Source organism: Canis lupus, chromosome 4 (genome assembly GCF_011100685.1).
Source record: "Canis lupus familiaris isolate Mischka breed German Shepherd chromosome 4, alternate assembly UU_Cfam_GSD_1.0, whole genome shotgun sequence".
Lineage (NCBI taxonomy): Eukaryota > Metazoa > Chordata > Mammalia > Carnivora > Canidae > Canis > Canis lupus.
In genome coordinates, this window is record NC_049225.1 from 44,549,851 (window position 1) to 44,569,540 (window position 19,690).

At 44.1% G+C, this 19,690-nt stretch overlaps 1 protein-coding gene across 10 annotated transcripts in view; it reads right to left on the reverse strand.

Annotated features, from left to right (window-relative positions):
- TENM2 (teneurin transmembrane protein 2) overlaps window positions 1-19,690 on the reverse strand; it is a 644,816-nt gene that overhangs the window by 205,254 nt on the left and 419,872 nt on the right. For 8 of the 10 annotated variants that reach the window (XM_038534806.1, XM_038534815.1, XM_038534813.1 and 5 more), the window contains one exon: window positions 3,920-4,042. The exons of the other annotated variants lie outside the window; for them this stretch is intronic. In XM_038534806.1, coding sequence (XP_038390734.1) covers window positions 3,920-4,042 — 123 coding nt within the window. The remainder of the gene's footprint in view (window positions 1-3,919; window positions 4,043-19,690) is intronic. 10 annotated transcript variants of the gene reach the window in all.

Consider the following 19,690-nt stretch of genomic DNA (forward strand, 5'->3'; position numbering starts at 1 on the left):
TCACACACTGTGTTTCACAAGCATCGTCTCACTTATGCTGGATGCCAAGAGAGTGAGGGGTACCACTTTACAGATGAGGAATCGGGGGCTAAGGGAGGAAAATGGCCTGCTTGTGTTCATGCCACTAAGTGATGGAGCTGGCAGTTGTAACCAACTGGACTAACTCTAGAGTATTCTATTACAGAGGCTCTGTCAATGCAATGTTACCAAAAATATGCCCATCACTTGATCAAGAAGGAAAGGGAGTTGGGCTTCACCTGCTTTATCTCCTATACCTTGTAGTTGCAGAACAGTCCAAGGAAAATAGAAACGGGTTTGCAAATGATACAGAGCACTGGGCAAACTTCCATAATGGGTCAAATAACAAATACTTTAGGCTTTAGTGGGCCAGCTTGTCTCTGTTGCATTTACTCAGCTCCATTGCTGTAGCGCAAAAGCAGCCATAGGCAATGAATGAACACGGCTGTGCTCCAATAAAACTTTATTTGCAAAAACATGTGGCTGGCCTGATTTGGTCCATGAGATGTTGTTTTCTGACCCCTGATATAGAGGACACCTTGAATTTAAAATGAAGGATATGTTTTGAGAATGATCCATGAAATTCTACTTGGGAGTTTATTCTTTCTTACGACCAGTGCACAAATTGGCTACATATGATGTGCCCTTTAAAAGCTCTTGTATTCTTTGCCTCTGGGCCTAGCCAATCAAACTGGATTCCCTTATGTTATCTGACCAGGTCAGAACACTGTATTGAATCTTCGTTCTCAAGGCTTATCTAATCCCAGATCTATAGAAAAAGTGCTCTGTGCTCTTGTAATGAAGATGTATGAGTTCATTCCTTTTAACATAGAAATACACTCGAGATGGTGAGTGATTCTGGCAGTCTGTGGGCTCCCTTTCCTTGATGTGAAACCCAACCACCAAACCAACCACAGTAAGGTTTAATTGAAAGAGAGAATGGAGAAAAAATAAATGATAAACAACAACAAACGGAAAAGGAAGACAAAGCCCAAAGAACATACTCTCCTAGCTAATTAATCAAGTGCTTTGCTTCCACTAACATATCAGAGTCTGTAGGCTGCTCTCTATTAGGCTCCTTCCCAAATCTGAGCAATGTAAACACTCCTAAAGACCAAGTAATGAAATCTCTATCGATGTGCCATCTTAGATGGAACTCACATACCCTTGTTTTGCTTACATTTTAATTTGCTTCTGCTGGATACTTACCCAGTAATTGCTTAATAAGATTAACCTCCCTGGCAATGTGTGGTGTATCTTGATTAAAACATTATCGGAGTGAAGGATTATCGTATACCGCAAAAAAAAATGGAGGGGGTGTTATTTAATTAACTTATTGCCAATATATCTTGATTGTCTCTTTGAAACACTGGAAAACTAGTCGATTGGAATTGATTCAGTTTATCTAAATGTATAGAATTGGGGAGCGAGGAGGAGGGAAGACCCTGAGGTCACTTTTAAAAAAAGATGTAAGTGGGTGTGAGAAAACGAAAATCTTTCTAGTTATTTTTTAAACCAAAGTTTACAACAGCTTAAGAGATCTGCGATCGTCAGTCATAAGAAGAGTACTATTTTGGTGTTCAGAAAGGAGATATTCCCAGTTTTCTTTCAAGTTTAAGCAGTTTTAAATTCTAACACTTTTTCATAATAGTCCTATTGACAAAATTCATTGGACAACAATTTGGCCACCACTGTTCTGCCTCATAACTCATTTGGAAAAGAACTAGTGATGTTACATGACTTCCACAACATTTTCAAAAGCACACCACATCTGAGGAGGGAAATTCTCGTCTTTCCAAAGACACCATGGTAAGTGTTTCTTCATTTGTTAATTTACAGATACCGTACTCTTAGTTAGGACTTGTTCTTTACAGGAATCTTCTGTCTTGCTGGTGTGGGATGCTCACGTGGGGGGTGAGTTGGAAACCAAGCTTAATCATGAATGCATAGAGTGGCTGACCTTGATTTACGGAAGTTAATGCCTATCAGTGATTCTCTTTGGTAAAAGATGCTATTTAAAAAGCATTTGTGTGTAACTTCGGAACGTAGACACATATGAAATATATCCCTGTGCCTGATGAGCAAATATGCATATTCATTTTCAAATGTATGTCCTGCCTTCTCGAAGGACTGGGTGCTGCTGACTTGTAGATTAATGTTTATGGATCAAACAAAGCAGAGGCTCCCCTAAAGCAGCGTTTCTTAAAGAGCAGCACTGTGGACCTCTTGGGCAGGATTGTTCTTGGCTATAGGGGCTGCCCTGAGTACCATGGGATGTTTAACTGCATCTCAGCCTCTCCCTGCTAAATGCCAGTTGCACCTCTTCTAACTGGGAAGACCAAAGAAGTTTTCGAACACTTGCCCAATGTCCCCTAGGAGCCAAACACACCCTGCAGAGAACCACCATCATAAAGGAAACGGGATTTGAGGATGGTGTCAAATACTAGAGGTGAACGGACTGCACAGAGGCCAAGAAATCCAGCTCTGGGCTTTTCGGTCAGTTAAGGCAGAACATGGTCCATTAAGGCCAAACACACTCTCCATTTTTACGTCTAGTTTTAGTTACCTGATAATGGAAAGCATATAATTTCATCCTCAGATAAAACTTTTTCATGCTTACTTAAAGGTAATTTAGTGTTATGATTGGGATAGATGAGCAAAGCGATTCTTGAAGATTGGATAAAAAGACAAAAAAGTCACACTCGAAGCCATTAGGACAACTCTGAGGAGAATAATTTAAGCAACATTAGCATTTCAGGATGACTAACCTACACCTCTGAGGGAAGATGAATTCTGGAATCTTCTCTGTGGAAAATGATTGAGCCAAGGAAAATGCCAACATTTTGCCCAAAGATGCACAAGGCACAGACTTGAGTTTAAATTTGTACCTGTCTACATGTTTGATTTGGGGAAAGTTTCTAAAACATCCTGGGCCTTGGTTTCCCTGAGATGATTTCCCTCGGGTTAAAGCTGTTGGAATCAAGCAGTGCTAAGCTCGGCACAGATCAGGTGTCCAATAAACCTTACTTCCTTTCTTTCCGAAATATCTCAGAAATGTGGGGGGAAACTGCCCAGATGTGCAAGGAGGCAGAGTGGAAGAGTCTTGGAGAAGCCCTTCCATACCATCTGCCCTGTTGGTGGTTTCCATCCTGAATTAAGCACAGCCCACCGCGTGCCCGGGATGCCAGTGTGCCCAGCTGCACCACTGGCTGCTGCTTTATTCACTGCCCCACGTTCCGCCTCCCCACAGTCCTGTTTTCTCCATTCCTTTTTAGCACCTTGTTAGCACCAACTTTTTTTTTTCCTGCAAGAATACAGTTGTTTGATTGCTTCAATAAACATTTCCATTGTCCTCTTTACTGTTCTGAGAAGAGAAGCTTTGTTCCTGAGTTTTCAAAACTCTTTTCTATTCTCTCCCAAAGCGGAACAGCTCGGAATCTCTCTCTTTCATGCCAGGCAGCACTTCCTCCCCGGGGAGGCTGCATCTCTCCTCTGGGGAGAGGGCTCTGGTCTAGTGGCATGTGCTGCCTGCTGCTCTCGGCTTTCTTGATTAGGCAGGACTTTCTCCTGCTGCTGCTGCTGCCGCTCCAGCTGCTGCTGTTGCTGCTGCTTCTGCCCAGGCCTTGGGAGGCTTTCAAGTCGCTCCAGATAGCATAGGTATGCACATCGCACTGAGCCGGCACTGTGCCAGCTCCCAGTGACTCCAGCCAAATACAGCTAACAGACAGGAACAGCAAACAGCTTTGAACAGGGGCACCCAGGAAAGGCGATGATTGTGGTCCTCCCTTTCTTTTCCTTTTTGCGTACCTTCCAAGATTCGGATTAGAAAACCTGAACCAGTTGGCGGGAGCTCTGAATTTTCCTGTGACCTCAAGAGGGCAAGCAGCAGCTGTAACCTCACCTTTGCCTCCAGATGGCATTGTTGCCACATCATCGTTTCCTGGTAAGCCGGTCCTTATCCCATTGTTAAAGGTGTGTCCATCTGCCGGCTGCAGTTGCCAATTGAGTCCGAGCAGATGCATTGCTGCAGGAGAGACAAAGTAATGAAAATATGAATAGATAATTCAGCAATGCAAATGTCAAGGGGGAGGGCCAGGTGCCTTTTCCAAGTGATTGCCTTTTAAGGAAGCTGCGGTTCAAAACCGGCTTGCCCCAGGCCGCAGGGATTAGCTAAATGTAGAAAGCAAGTAGCTCTGGGTGGTTAGGACTCCTCTCCCTGGGTTGCTGTTCAGAGCCTTGGGGGAGAGGATCCCCGTGGTGGGTAAAGAGGGAGGAGGAACCCTCGTTCAGACCTTCTGAATGGTGCTGCCAAGGAGGGGAAGATGCCCCTCTGGGATCACTGTCAGAGATACTGCTTCATCACATCCAGTCTCTCCCACACTGTGGACGCCTTGTTGTTAGATGGGTGGTCTAACAGCTTCGCCCACACTACTCAAAACATAAATTGGGTTCGAAAGGAGCCTACCCAAATGGGCCCTGTCTGGTGGTGTGACTATGGCAGTGCAGCAAGCAGCGTCTGTAGCTGTACTGGCCCACTGGACAGCTTACCTTTCTATTCCTGACTTTCCAACCATCTTTCCAATCCACCTCTCTTTCTGCCAAGTGCATACCTTTCAGCCCACTGTAGAAAAAGCTTGGGGGTGGTGGAGGAATGGGATCCTGTCCTGAAAATAGTATGACGACGCTTTCTTTTCTCTCACATCCCGCACCCACACCTGCACTTTCCCACAGGACGGAAGGAGCCAGAGCGCCAAGGCGCTGTCTCTGCGAAGGAGGCAAGCACATCTGTCCGACCCTTGCTTTACTTCCACGTGCACCACACACCTCCAAACACAAACTTCCTTCCTTCCTTCGGTCTTCCCTGTCACAGTGTGCCAGCTCCCCACTTTCCAGGTGGTTTAGCAAGCTCAATTCACCCCAGGTCCCACGCTTCTGGGTGAGTTGTTTTTACGACCTGGAATAAAAGGCAAACCCCAAACACCTGTATTCTTTCAAAGTCCCTATCTAAGAAAATGCTTCATTTGCAAATAAATAAGGAGTTCATTCCCCTGCATATTGCTCATTCAAACAATAACCACGCTCTGTCTGGCATTCCAACCGGACACAGGTTGATGCTGTTGCTACGGGTTCTGGCACTGCAGCGAGAAGGGGCTGTTGACAGGGAAAGGTTCTGAGGATGATGCGGGATGGGAGAAACAATTAACCACAGGAAACGCAATTAACAATGCTTAGGAAATTGTTCACACAGCAATTAATTCTGCATGCCTACCACCACTTAAAGTCAGGCTGCATTCTATTAAGGTTAAAAACCTATCTTCAAACAATACAGCTCAGATTGATGGCCGAAGATTAAGGTGCCAAGGCGTTCCTGTGTGTGTGTCTGCTTTTTTCTTATATACTTCCCCATCTCAGAGCCAAGTTTTTTTTTTTTCTTTCCTATACGTTACTTTGAAGTGCAAGGCAACTCTTTGAGATGATAAATACTAATAAGAATAAGTGACATTTACTGTACACTTTCCGTCAAGGTAACACCTAATTTTCTCCTGCAGTTTATCCGTTATATGTAGGTCACTCACTTGAAGAGACCGGATTCTATTGCCTCAAATAATGACATATTTTCACTGTACAGAGGTCAGGAAATGAGAACTAATCGTGGCTGCTTCAAGATAACGATAGCTTCTGATTTGTAATTACCAGGTGAAGGGAGCCAAGGAATTAGCTATTTTAAAACGATTCCTTTTTTAATGTTGCTGTTGGGTTCTTGGGGCTTGCCTTGAGCCAGCTTGCTGCTGCTTGGGGAGGGGTAGTTCTTTCACGTAGGGTCTCCCTCTGTTTTAAGATAGATGTGGACAGGTACTGCAGCTGTAGCCAGGGTTCAGGCCTAACAAAACTTTGATTTTCGCATCTAGGGAAGGAAGCGGTGGGTCTATCAGGCAAGAATGATGACCCCCCCCCCTCCCGCCCTCAGTGCCCCAGCAACATGAGATCTCTTTTCAAAGCTGTTCCCCTCTTCTAATACCCAGCCTTGGCCCTCCAAGGTGAGGAACATACTGCTATGGTCAACTTGGAGAGAACAGCGAGCACACAATAATACCCTCATCTTACTGCACAGAAAGAAGGCATTCATGAAACCGCGTTCTCTCTCTACTCTCAGAGATGCTCGCCCCTTCCCTTTCTGTTTTGGGTTCCACAGCATCTCTTTATTAAAAAAAAAAAGTAGTCTGAAAACAAGAAGACTAGAGATGGGGTGAGAAGGGTTAGGGTCAGAGTATACAAGTAACTGCTCAGACAGCTCCCCTAAGTGAAAAGAAAAAAAAAGAAAGTGAGAGGGAGATAAGAAAAGGGGAAAAGCCAAATCTGCTGAGCCGAAGCTCTGTCGTCCCAGCAGAAGTGAGGCAACAAAAATGAAACTCAAGTTTGGGCATATTTTCTGTTGTTGAATTGAATGCTAAGTAAATAAGTGAGAATTATATCAGGGGTATAACCACCTTCTTTTGTTTTTTGGGAGGAAGGCTGAAATAGGCTTTTGTTTGTACTTTTTTTTTTTCTTGATCAGTTATTCCATCTCTCTTACTTGAGCATGAAAATGAGAACATCTTTCTGGCCTATGGGGATGGACTAAACTGTCCTTAGGATAAAGACCCAGGGGAGCAGTGAAGTAAATGAGTTTCCTGACTAATGAGAACTCTGTTTCTTATTCTGCTACTGATTTGCTCTATGGCTAGGGCTAAGGAATCCATCTTCCCATCAATCTCTCCCTTTACCTTTTGAGAAGGTTTCCCTTTACAGGTGGAATAATGGCTGCTGAGGGCTGGAGAGAGATCAAGCATCCACAACCCCTCTGAAGTTCTAGCAGAGTGTCTCAAATATAGGAGGCGCTCCATGAATGTTTATTAGAATAGATAATGACACATGGGGGCAGATATGAGGGGTCGGACAGCAGGACATTATACACTCACAAATCAAAACCACATAATACAGAAGGCTGAAGGGTGGAATACAACATGGCTGGCAGCACTAGGGATGGGTCTGCACAGAGAAGGGTGTATTAATACCTGATGCCAGTCCCCAAACCCCTCCCCTGGCCAGCACTAGAGGAGACATTCTACAGATATTACCTTCATCAAGATTCACAGTTTACATTCAAGTTGGTACTGTCCTAATCCCCATTTCCTAGATGAAGAAACTGTTGACCATGAGGTTTGATCATTGGGGGATTTCAGAATCAGAGTAAGATTACAGTGAGAAGTGGTTATCTGATTCATGTTTCAGTGATGTGGATACAAATTCTGGTTTTGCAATGAGATCTCAGCAACTCTTGTCTCTTTCTTGAAACTCATGATAATCTCACTGTCGTTGATGAATGACCATCTTCTATATTCAGCACCTGTAGTGAAGGGGCTATATTTCCACATCTTGTTGGATTCAGATGTGCTCACATGACCTGGCACACACTTTGTACGCCTTTTTGCCCTCTGCCACATGGTCAGCCAAGGTCCAGTGCTGAGTGAAGATAACATGGCTCAGAGCCGTGGCTGATCCGTGAGAGAACACAGAATGCATGAAGAAATAGACTGTTAGGCTGCTGAGAGTTTGGGGTACTTTGTTTTAACTGCATGCCTGAGACTACCTGACCGAGATGTTCACTTAGGATGGCCTCGACCTACCTATGGGGTGTATGTTCCAAGCCCCCCTGTGGATGCTAAAGCCGCAGATAGTACCACACCCTATGTACGCGATGCTATTTCCTATGCACACAGACCTATGAGAAAGTTCAATCTATAAATTAGGCAGAGTAAGAGATTACAACAATAACTGATAATAAAACAGAACCCCTATAAAACTATACTATAATAAAAGTTATGTGAATGTAGTCTCTCTCAAAGTATCTTAGTATGCTGTCTCGCCCTAGTTTTGGTGATGGTATGAGCTGATAAAATGTCTACGTGATGAGATGAATGATGTGGGCACTGTGACGTAGCATTAGGCTACTACTGACCTTCTGACCACACATCAGAAGGAGCATCCCCTGCTTCCAGACCATGATGAGCATAGATAAGGGAACCTCAGAAAGCAAAACTATAGCTAAGGACTGCTGTGTAAATAAAGTAAGACATCCCATTTTTATACAACAGGCATCTGTGCATTTCTTTGAGCTACTTATTTTTTCAGTCAGGATCCTCTCTAAGACCCAGGCAGAAGAAGTTAGGACTGCTCCATACTTAGGGTCACTACATTCACTTCTATGAACAGCAACCATACAAATGGCTCTTTAAATATTATGTCATAATATATTTAGCTGTGATCCACTCTCAGATTCAGACTTAGAAAGTCTCAAGATTTTCGGTGAACGCTGGCATCATCAACTTACATTTTCTTCAATGAGACATCTTGGATGCAGTGGAGTGGTCCCCTCACTCACTCCCCACAAATGCTCTAGTAGCTCATTCCCAAAAGGTCCTGTTCGGACCATCCTAGGGTCAGAAGTGAAATGAGTTTGGGAGGTCCTCTCCCTTATGCTTTTCACCCCCACTGACAGCCAAAATGCACAATTTATCATGATTTGGCAGGCTCTGCTCCAGAGAGACCCTCAGATGGAACAATGGGGCTCCATGGGTCAGCAAGGATGGAATGGGGAAAAGCTCCAAGTGGAAGTTTGTGTAATCCAGGTGGCAGCTGGGAAATCAGCCACTAAAAACATGATAGGCAGCCAAACACTGCAAGGATCCCTCTGGCTAATTGGAGAAAACTTTCATCAAGTGCTGAAAATGAACCAAGGCAGGATGGAAGGACCACACACCGATCCCAGATTTCAGTACGAAATAATAAACAGACCCACTTGGAGTTAGGGTGGTGTTTTCTTAGTGAAGTTGTCTGTTGTCATGCCTGGGGGGCTCTGAAAGAAACACTCAGAGGGATCCAAGTGAAAATTAAGGGGGAAGGGCTGGTTGCAGGTCATAGAACTCCCAGCAACCTCAGGACAGGAGATGTTAGGCCCTGAGAAGTGGCAGCTTGGAATGGGGGTTGTCTGAAATAGTAATTAGGGTATGTGTGGGCCCTGCTGGGTGCCACTTAGAACCTTCCATGTTCATTGGCTGGCAGAGGATCAACCTGACAAGAGAGTCAATCAATATGTCAGCAGCGCTTCCCAGAGAGCTGCTCAGCCCCTGCTTGTCAAAGAGGGCAAACATGGAGGCCACGGACGCTCTGTGTTTGCAGAGCAGGCCTCCAGGAGCAGGGGGTACCTTTAAAGATCAGGCTTGTCGATACATAACCGGAGGAAGAGATTGGGCTTTCCCTTTGAAAATGGAAGCCTGGAGGCCAAGCAGAGCTTAGGAAGTGGGAGGAGGGAGCCTTGCCTGCTGGGTCCCGTGGCTCAGCATGCAGTCAGATTCACAAGGGCCTTAGAGATGATAGCAAAGCTCCTTTAGAGACCAGGTAGGCTGGGACTCCCAGCCCCTGCAGCAGCCAATTTAGACAACAGTGCCAGGACTCCCGTGGGAAGTGTAGCCAATTCCAAAAGTGCCACTGCTGAGAGGAAAGAACCACAGTGGAATAATCAGGGCTCAGATGCACAAATGCTAACCCTGAACTTGCACAGGCAATCTGCAAAGGCACTTTTGCAAGCAGTAGTGAAAATTAACACATGCAAATGAGTCTACTCAATGATGATGCTGACAATTAACATTTATTTTGGCAATGTGCCAGGTATTGGGCTAATTATGTTAATTGCGTCATTTATTCATTACTTATCATTCAGCAAATGTTTATTGAGCACCTACTGTGGGTTAGGTGTGTTCTAGGCTCCAGGAACAAAGCAAAACTCTTAACCAAAAGAGTTCCTTGCTCTCACAGAACATACATTCTAGTGGGAGATATAGAAACTACACACATACAAGTGAAATGTAGAGTATGAATAAGGTTGGGGATGCCAGGGCATGGGGGCAATTGCAAGTTTTTTTGTTTAGATGTAGACTGGTCAGGGATGGCATCTGTGATAGGTAACACTTGAGCCAAGGCCCAAAGGAAGTGAGAAAACAATTCATGCTTACATCTGGGCAAGTGTTTGAGGTTGGAGTGGGGTCGGTGGGAAAGGAGAGTGCAGGGCATTGGGGAAGGTGGGTGGTGGAGAAGGTGGGTAGTGGGGACTGGGTACCCTTGGAGAGAATTTACCTTATATCTGGGTGAGATCAAATGGCACTAGAAGATTCTAAAGAGGATGAAAGCTCATTTATTTCCATTCTCGCTCAGTGATGGGTTAACAATCTACATTTTCTAGATAAGGAAACTGGAACTTAGGGAGGTTAGTGACTTGACCAAGATCACACAGCCAGTAACCAGGAATCTGGAACTTAAACCCAGACACATGTGACTGCAGAGTCAGAGCTCCCAAACCCCGTACTGTCCTGACTTACTCAAGAGTCCTCACTGGCGGCCATTAGGCCTTGAATTCTCTAAGTGAACCACTACTTAGCCAAGCCTGAACAGGGCAGTGGGCTACAGAATTACTTACTAAATATTGTCAGGGCTCACTCAGCAACAGACACCTCCCTTTGTAAGCAGTCATTAGTCCTCTAATAAATCTGTCCTTGGTCAGCAACCAGCTTGCTATTTAACTTAAAGGAATCTTGAATGTCAATAGACAATAAATCTGTTTGGCAACCTCAGTTTGCAGTCAGGCAGGCTAACGATCAATATGCTTGGTGACTTTTTCCTTGGTCAGTTTGCTTATCATCCTTTGGGGATGTGGTAGTGTTCCATGCTTTTCCTCAAAGAGGAGGGGGCCAACGGCAGTGGATTAATGGTACCTTTTTTAGGATACCGCTGTCAGTGCCAAAGTTACCTTCTGCCTAAGAGATACAAACAAAACCATGTGGGATAACATCCTCGGAAATGCCTTAAGCCTTAAAGGACTTTAAAAAATTTAAATCTAAAGGAGTTAAAAAAAAATCCCTTTCAAACCGCCTTGGTGAAGTGATTTCTCTTATCCACCCCAACCCCCCACTATTGTAATACACTGAATGGAATGAATTTTTCAAAGCACTGCAGGTAAGTTATGCCCACAAATCCCTTTACTAGTAATGGGATTTGTGTACCTATCTCCCAAGAATGCTCTGTAAAGTTACTTGCCTGTGTCCAGCTTCCAGCTTCCAAAATGGTTGCAAAGCTCACGGCCCAGGAATGACACAGAGGAGGAAGCATGACTCATAGATATGATACCAGAATCCAGGCAGGACCACTGGAAATGAGAGGGGCCTTTGGAGAAATACACCTGCATCCACACTTCTATCTGCACTCTCTTCTCTTTCAGCCATGGTGCTCAAACAGGGATTTTGTCTCTGCCTTCCTGATTCTCATCCCTCACGAAAGCAGGGAGGCTTTCTGTCCCTCCTGCACATCTGCCATGAGAACAAGGTGACAGTTGCATGAGGCAGCTCTGAGACCAGGGAGCAGTGTGTTCTCGAGACAAGAAGAATCCACATGGAGGGACCAGTGCATTAATCTATTCTCATGACAGGCTCAGGATAGTACAGCAAGTGGGAAGTGGTACGAAATTAATCAATTCCTGTGTTTGGAGGAAACAAATGGGGCTCCTTGCAGCCTCAAGATGCATGGAGCCCCCGAGCTGGTATGTCTCCTACCCCTGGAGGCCCCTCACTCCCGCCACTATGGTGGGTGCACTGCAGGTGGCGACTCCGGACACTGTGGGCGTGTGGTGGCTGGTGTGCTCTGGTGACCTCTTACAAGGCCCTTTGCTCTCAGCATCCCCAGGCAGATCAATACGTCAGACAGGCACACATGCTCGCAGCCACTGTCTTTTCCTTGTGCAGTGTCTCCAGGAATGTACCCTGGAGGACTGGTGACGCTGGCCAGGCGTCCCATTGTCCACTGAGCCAGCTTATCCTTGGCCAGATAAACACACGCCTGGAGCCATTCGCCACACAGGCTATCATTTCCCACCCAGACTACCCCTTTCCTGCTGCTATTTTTCCCAGGAAAGAAATAAAATAAAAGCCTTTCTTTCTCTAAGAAAGGACCCATGTGATCAACATACCTTTAGAGAATGATAATATCGGTAGGTTTTATTCAGCAAATAAATCATAGTCTTGGATTTTAAGAGCTTTTGTGATAGCAAAACACATCCCCACAATCCCCACACATACACCTAAACGCATCTTTCTTCTTCCTCCGAAGCTTGTCATTCAGTGCTGAAAACCCAAACAAAAATATTGTTTGTCTTTCTTTAAAGAACAGCAACTGGCAGCCCTGTTAAAGAGGGGGCTGGTCCACAAGACTACTTACTACAAAGGAAAGGCAATGCAGGCTGCACGCGGCATGTGGCCACCGGAATCATAGGAAACAGACATTATGAATGTTTTAGAGGATAAGATGTCATATCGATTGGTAGATGTGCAATGTGTGCTGGAACAAAGAGGGGAAACTCTCCTGTGAAAAATAGGCTTCGCAAGAGGCAGTGGGGAGGGGGGTCAGGGAGGTGGCAATTAGGGCCCTGGCCATACTCCTAGGGCATGTTTCTTCCCTCGGCTGCAGCAAAGGAGGAAAGAAGCATCTGGATTCATTTCCCTTTTTGAGTCGCAGATATGATACCAGAATCCAGGCAGGACCACAGCCCCCATCAAACTGTTTCCAGGGAGCCCTCTGAAACTGGCAGCAAGGCCAGGAGTGTCTTAGGAACAGGGGAAAGGAGGAACCATCTCCCTGTCTTGCGTCTTTGAGATGATAGACTCATTCCCAGCAGGGTTCAAATCCCCACGCTACTACTACTCATAAGGGGATGATCTTGTGCAAACTAATTGACCACTATCAGTTTTAACTTTCTGTAGCTAGAATAAAAAGCTAGCATTTTTGGAAGGTACCGACTCAGTGTCTAACCTTGTGTTAAGAACTTTACATGCATTATCATATTTGCCCTATACGATAAGCCCAGAGTGGGTACTATTATTATTCCCATTTTAGAGGTGAGACACTGGAGGCGGTATGGGAAATTTGCCCATATAGATAAGGCTGGCAGGGGGCGCTGGTTATAGAACCAAATGTGCACTTTCAGCCACCATAGTTATGTCACTGTGGGAAGAGGGGTGATCAAACCGAAATCATGGGGTGCAGCAGTATAAAGGAGGCAAGAACCTGGCACTATCAAACACAGAGGAGGCACTCAAGAAATGCGTCTCCCTTTCTGCTGGGTTTTGGATCATTTTGTCATTACAATGATAGCCATCATGACTAATGTTTCACTGAACCCTTAGTATGTGCCAGGCACCCATTTTGCAGATGAAGACACCGAGGCTCAGATTGCTGGAGGAACATACAGCTGGTAAGTGGCGGAGATGTGACTTAACCTGACGCCTAAGATGTGAACACTGCACCATTCCAGCTCAGAGCAAGACAAATGTCAGCCCAACTCAAAGCACCAGTAAAGACAGAGGATGTATATTTACCTAAATATTCTTCCCCCATTTGTCTGAATCACCTTGCAGAGAAACCTTTTTTGGCTTCTTTTTCTGCATCACATCAGAATTGGCAGAGCCACAGTCCTAATGGGCTCAAAGGTCATCTGGTCTGGATCTTGTACAGATGGTGACCTTGAGCCTCACTTAGGTGAAATGACTTGCCCAGGGTCATGACAACCAATGACTGGCTAAGCCAGGATTTGAACCTTGTTCTCCCGTCTGGTGCTTTCTCTACTGTCCTCTTCCACCTCCTTAAAGATGGAGAGGTCTGAGGCCTTTGTGCAATGCAATACCTTGTGAGAGAAAATGAGAGGACTGCAGCCAAGCCTCCTTCTCTCCCCTTTTTAAGGTTTTTATTACTCTTATTTGCTAGGCAAGGGATGAGTAAAAATAACCTGTTTATAAACTAGTCAACAAAAGGGGTATCATGATCCTTCCTGATCCTGACTTCATTACATTGGGTTTCTATGACAAATTACTTCTACTGCAAAAGCTCATTCACAACAAGAATCTAAAATCACCATTTTTCTAATTCCACCTGGTCCAAGGACGCCATGGTCGATGTAGACACGGCTCCCTCCAGCACGTGCCTTGGCAATATTTCAGGAGTGAGAAATGAGTTAAAGAAATAAGGATGCTGAGCAAATCCTGTATGTAATTCTCATGTCAATTTGGTCATTTGTTCAGCAAAGCCAAATTAGGCACACGGGGAGGCTGCCAGTGTTCCTTTCAATTTTTAATTTTTGACATGGTTCTTTCAAGGATTTTTTTTAACTCAGAAATAAGAAATCTTGTATTAGCAAATTGGGCTTGATCTTTCTCTTAACTGGTTTTTAGTCAAGTAGATTTTACATGCCTAACCTGAAACATTTTAGACTTGACTCTAATGGAAAGAAACATTGCATTAAAAAATTAGTTCTGGGACGCCTGAGTGGCTCAGAGGATGAGTGTCTGCCTTCGGCTCAGGGCGTGATCCTGGAGTCCCAGGATTGAGTCCCACGTCGGGGTCCCTGCATGGAGCCTGCTTCTCTCTCTGCCTATGTCTCTGCCTCTCTCTCTCTCTCTCTCTCTCTCTGTCTCTCATGAATAAATAAATAAAATCTTTAAAAAAATTAGTTCTGTCTCTCAGAGCCTGATGACATAGTGGGAAATAAAAATCCCAGGAATACAATAGTCCTGGTCCTCTGATATATTTAAACATCAACATGGTCAACTTCTTACTGAGAAAAAGCTTATCTGGAAGAAAAACAAAAAGGATAGTTTCTTTTCGGAATACAAGCCACCTGTACCCATAAAAAAAGAGCCACATTTTCATCTGCAATTAGATAAATGACACAATTAGACTTATTTTGAGTTTGTGACAATTTACTTAATAGAGCTAATTTCAGAGGTTTTATGTGACACTCAAGTCCCACACATTTCTTTCCTGCTAAAGGTACACATTTCTCTCAACAGGTAGCAGCATTGTAAGTGCTGTGGCACTTTTGGCTTATACAAAGCACTGTGATGACAGCAGAAAGGCAGAAAGACATTCCATATTGTTCATTATTAACCTCCCTCCTCTCTTTGGCTTGTCTCCCCTCAACCCCCCAGTCTCTGGAAGATCCCAATCCAGGTATAACCCAATTCATCTACAGGTGGGGGCTGGTGTCTCCTCTGCTACCAGCCACAGAGAGAGATTGTTCCAGACTAGCAGGTTTGGAGCTCAAGAAGCTTGAACACATTTGTGAAGTTCTCCCACCTGTTTTTATTACTCAGCTCTTTTAGGCTTGAGTTTCTAAGTGCATCCCCTCTCAGCATTATCTGATTCCAGCTAATCTTTAATACAGGACACTAATAAGGTAGGTATTTTATTATTCCTGTTTTATAGATAAAGCCACTGAGGCTTATTTGTAGATAGATATATGACATGCCCGAGGTCAAGAGGTGCCGGTAGTTGCTATTTTAAAAATTTTGTTAAATCTGGCAACTCTATCAAGTTCCCATAGTTAGGGCTAATTCTCCGCAATACCACTGTCCTTCTGTAGCCTCAGGAATAGCCTCCTAACCAGTGTCCACAGATTCTCTGGGCTTTGCTCTAGAAGTGTCAGAAAGAATCGTTCAAGGGAACAAAAGTTGGGTCTTACCTCTGCACTTCTCTAGTTCTCTACTCAGAATATCATTTGCATTCTGTCTCTGGTTCAACAGAAATAGAATACAAGCCACATATGTCATTTAAAATTTTCTAGTAACCATATTAATAAGTAAAAACAAATGTAATAGTATGTTTCCTAACCCAAAATATTATCAGTTCAATATGCACCCAACCTGACAATCATTAAAATTAGGTATTTTCCATTTTTTTTCAGTCTCCTAAATTCAGTTTGTGTTTTACTTAGGGCATAACCCAACACTGATGCTAAATCTTCAATGATTAAGATGAAATGTGTTCCTTTCAAAACAATAAAAGTGTGTTAAACAGAAAAATATTTTCTATTCCTTCAGTTTTAATATTTAAATTAATTACAGTGAAATAAAATGAAAAGTTCACTTCTCCCGTTCCTCTGAGCAAGTTTCAAATGCTCAGTAGCCATATGTGGCCACTGGACAGAGTAGTTGCAGACTACTGTGGCTTAGTAGGATTCTCCTAGGCTCATCTCCTCCCCCATGCTCCCAGGATATTTTGTACCCACACTTCTCACAACATTTATAGCTTTTTACATTTGTGGCTTTAGATGGTAATGACTTATTTACTAATCAACCTACTTCTCCGTGCACCAAACCTTAACGGGTGGGAGTGAATCTCCATCCTCCAACCATTCTTCAAAGAGAACCTTTGAAGTAGGAACTATTATTCCCATTTTCCAGATTATGAAACTGGGGCTTAGACAGATAACTTAGCCTCTCACACAGCTGCTAAGTGTCAGAGCCAGGCATGTGCAGATGAATCTGAATCCCTGTCAGTGATTCTCTAATCTCAGTCTGCAAAGACCATGTTCATGATTTTTACTAAATCTGAGCTCCACGCATACAATTACTTCCTTACCACATTTAAAAACCAATCCCCCTTTTAAAAAATCTAATCCATTTAGCCTCATCTCAAAATAGTATCTGTGAAATAGAACATTTGATGTGTTAGTTATAAGGCTTTGTGATACATTAAAGTAAGCATAACTATTGAAACAAAGCCATTTGCCCACAATCACACAAGGCCGTATTCTGTGTGTGCTGCTAATGGTATACCTACTGTACTTAGGGAAATGTGAATTTATAACATTTGTCTTTCTGTCCCCACAGACCAAGCATTATTTGTGTTTTTTGTCCTCTACGGTGGTCTAACAATGGAGTAGCTGTAGAGGAACGGGCTGGAAGGAAGTTTCCCCATGCCTGTCTTGTATTTCTAGCTCTATAAAAGCAAAACACAAGACCTAACCTCCCACCTTTTCCACCTGTGAGTTTTTCTTCACTTCTTCAGGGCCAGAGGACAAACACAGCTTCAGGGAGACTGCATCCATGGGGTCAGTCCTTCCTGCTGAGAGCTCTCCTGTCTTATGCTGGGTGATGCCAAGAGAGTCTGGAATCTGTTACAATCCAAGGGCCCCATCCTCCCCACCTGCCTTCTACCCAGTCCTGTGGGGAATGGGTCTCCGTAGCCCACACCACCACAGAGGTGTTCTTGGACATCACAGTCTCTACTTCATTCATAAATTCACCAGAAGTCATTGAGCACCTACTATATCCCAGTACTGCAAAACCTCAATGCAATTTTCAGTAAGAGGAACAGCCAACACTAATACGATGTTTACTATAATGCTTGACACTGTTCTGAAAACTTTAAAGATGCGGACATGAAATTGTCATTTTTGGTAGATCAAGTATGGTAGAGTAGCAGTAACTTTACATAGTCTAATTTAAATATAGTAATCACTTAATACAACAGGTCTAGAGACAAATAGTTGTATTATACCCATTTATAGCTGAAGAAAACCATGGGAGAAAGATTGAGTAACTTGCTCAAGCTCATTCTGTCAATAGTGATAGAGCTGGGCTTTGAAATGAGGAGTCTGGCTCAGAACTCTTAACTGCAATGCTTTCTGCCTCTCACAGAACTAGTGTTGAAAAAAAAGAATGCTATCTTGAACCTGAGGGCTGGACTCTACACTGCAGCACATTGGCTAAAGCATACATTCATGGAAACAACAGAGTATGCTGGTTAGACTCGCTTTCGGAGACAGGCAGACCTCGCTTCAAATCCAGGTCTTGGCCCCAGCCGTTAGTCTCTGGGTAAATGTGCTTTTTGTTTTTTGATCTTTTAAACCCTTGGTTCTGATCTGCAAAATGGGAATGTTAAAACTCCCTACCGCACAGAGGCGTTGTCCCACTAAATGAAGGAAAACAGGCAAAGCACTTAGCTGGACACAGAGTTAACAGCTTGACCAGCAACAGTGGTTCTGTGTACTGGTCAGAAATAACATTGTCCATCTGGAGACAAATATCTTTCAGATTCCAACTGGCTAGGTTACGAGCAAATAGTCCATTCCTAATTTGGAGATAGCCTGCCTTCTGAATTAAAACTACAGAATCCTATGTAACAAAACAGGAATCATGTCTCCAGGCTCACTTTACAGAAGAGGTTACAGAGACTTACAGGGGTTAAATACCTTGGCAGGGAGGCCATGCATCATTTTTGAGAAGCACAGATCCCTGATCTCATTCGATTCCACCTTGCTGCACTGATTTGAAGCTGTCCTTTTGGAGTGATGCTTTAAAGAGGAGCCTCAAACCTGCTGACCTGAATCACATATTTTGTGCACGTGTGATATCACTGACAACACAAAGCAGCAGTTGGGAGGTGCAGTTGGAATGGGAACAGAAATTCTTACTGATTTCCACCAACCTTCTCCAAAGCAACTACAAATATATGGTCTAAGTAAAAACTGTGTGTTTCCCATGCCAATGTAGCTTCCAGAAAAGCCCCCAAACCTCCCTTTCTCTGCTGAGACTACCACCTTGAATCCTCTCCTTTGTTAACATTCTAGAGAGCCACTGCATAAAAACATATTAAATGGCAATATTTTCTGCATTTTACCTGGTATCTGCAAATTCAGAGTGCTCACGTTATGAGCCTTGAAGCTGTAACAGGACAAAGGCTTGTGGCACGTGGGAGAGCTCTGTTAATAAGTATTTCCTAATTTATTCTGTGCCTAGGGCTGAGCTAGGCTCTGGGCTTGCAAAAATGATGAAGATACTGCTGCCCTCAAAAAGCTCACAGTCCGGGCCAATGATTTCAGGCTGTGGTTCCCAGAGAGGGCAGCATCAGCATCCCCTGAGAACTTGTTAGTCATGCACATTATTGGGCCCCATTCCAGACCTGCAAATCAGAAACTACAGCAGGGGTGGGGCCCAGGTATCTGTGGATCAGTAGCTCTGTAGGTGATTCTGCTGATGCTCGCTCAGGTCTGAGCAACATGGGTCTAGGGTGAAACAAGGCTGACAGCAATTAGGGAAAGGGAACACGAAAGGAAGGAACAAGCTCCCCTCATCTATTGCCATGAAGGTGGAGGTGAGAGAGCCCAAACCCTCCCTCCCAGTGTACGGGGTCTCTGCCCACACAGGTAGGATGTCAGAGACAGTATGAAGATGTAATATTGAAAAAGAGACATTCAGGCCAGTGTGGAAAGATGGAAAAAATGCCAGACCCAGACTTGGGCCAAAGAAAAATGGTAAACCTGGTAAAATTTCTTCTCAGCTTGTCTAGTCTCCTTCCAGAACCTGCTCTGTGTCTGTTCTGCCTGTCTGAGATGACCAGTTGTCAGAGAGACTCACTGCCACCTCCAAACTGAGCAGTGCCATTTGTATGAAAGCTTTCCCATCACATTGGAAGTTTCCTGGACTCCCATCCAATTGTCTCAGAGCTGTGCTTTCCAAACTATCAGCCACTTCAATAAAACTTAAAACAAATCTGTTGGAACTTAATATATGAATTCACCCATAGTCCTCCCTACAACAACTGCACATTTTCTACCATTAATGGATTGCAATTATAGACGAGACTAATGATTTAAGCCAAACATATAAACTCTAAGGGTGGAAATTTTAGGCATGATGCCAATTAGGGCAGGGGAGATATTTTTAGAGATGGTATTTTGGACAGCAGGTCTGAGATGGCAAGAAGGGCAGGCTCCTCCCTCCACTCACTCGCCAGTCAGCCCTGGCCGTGG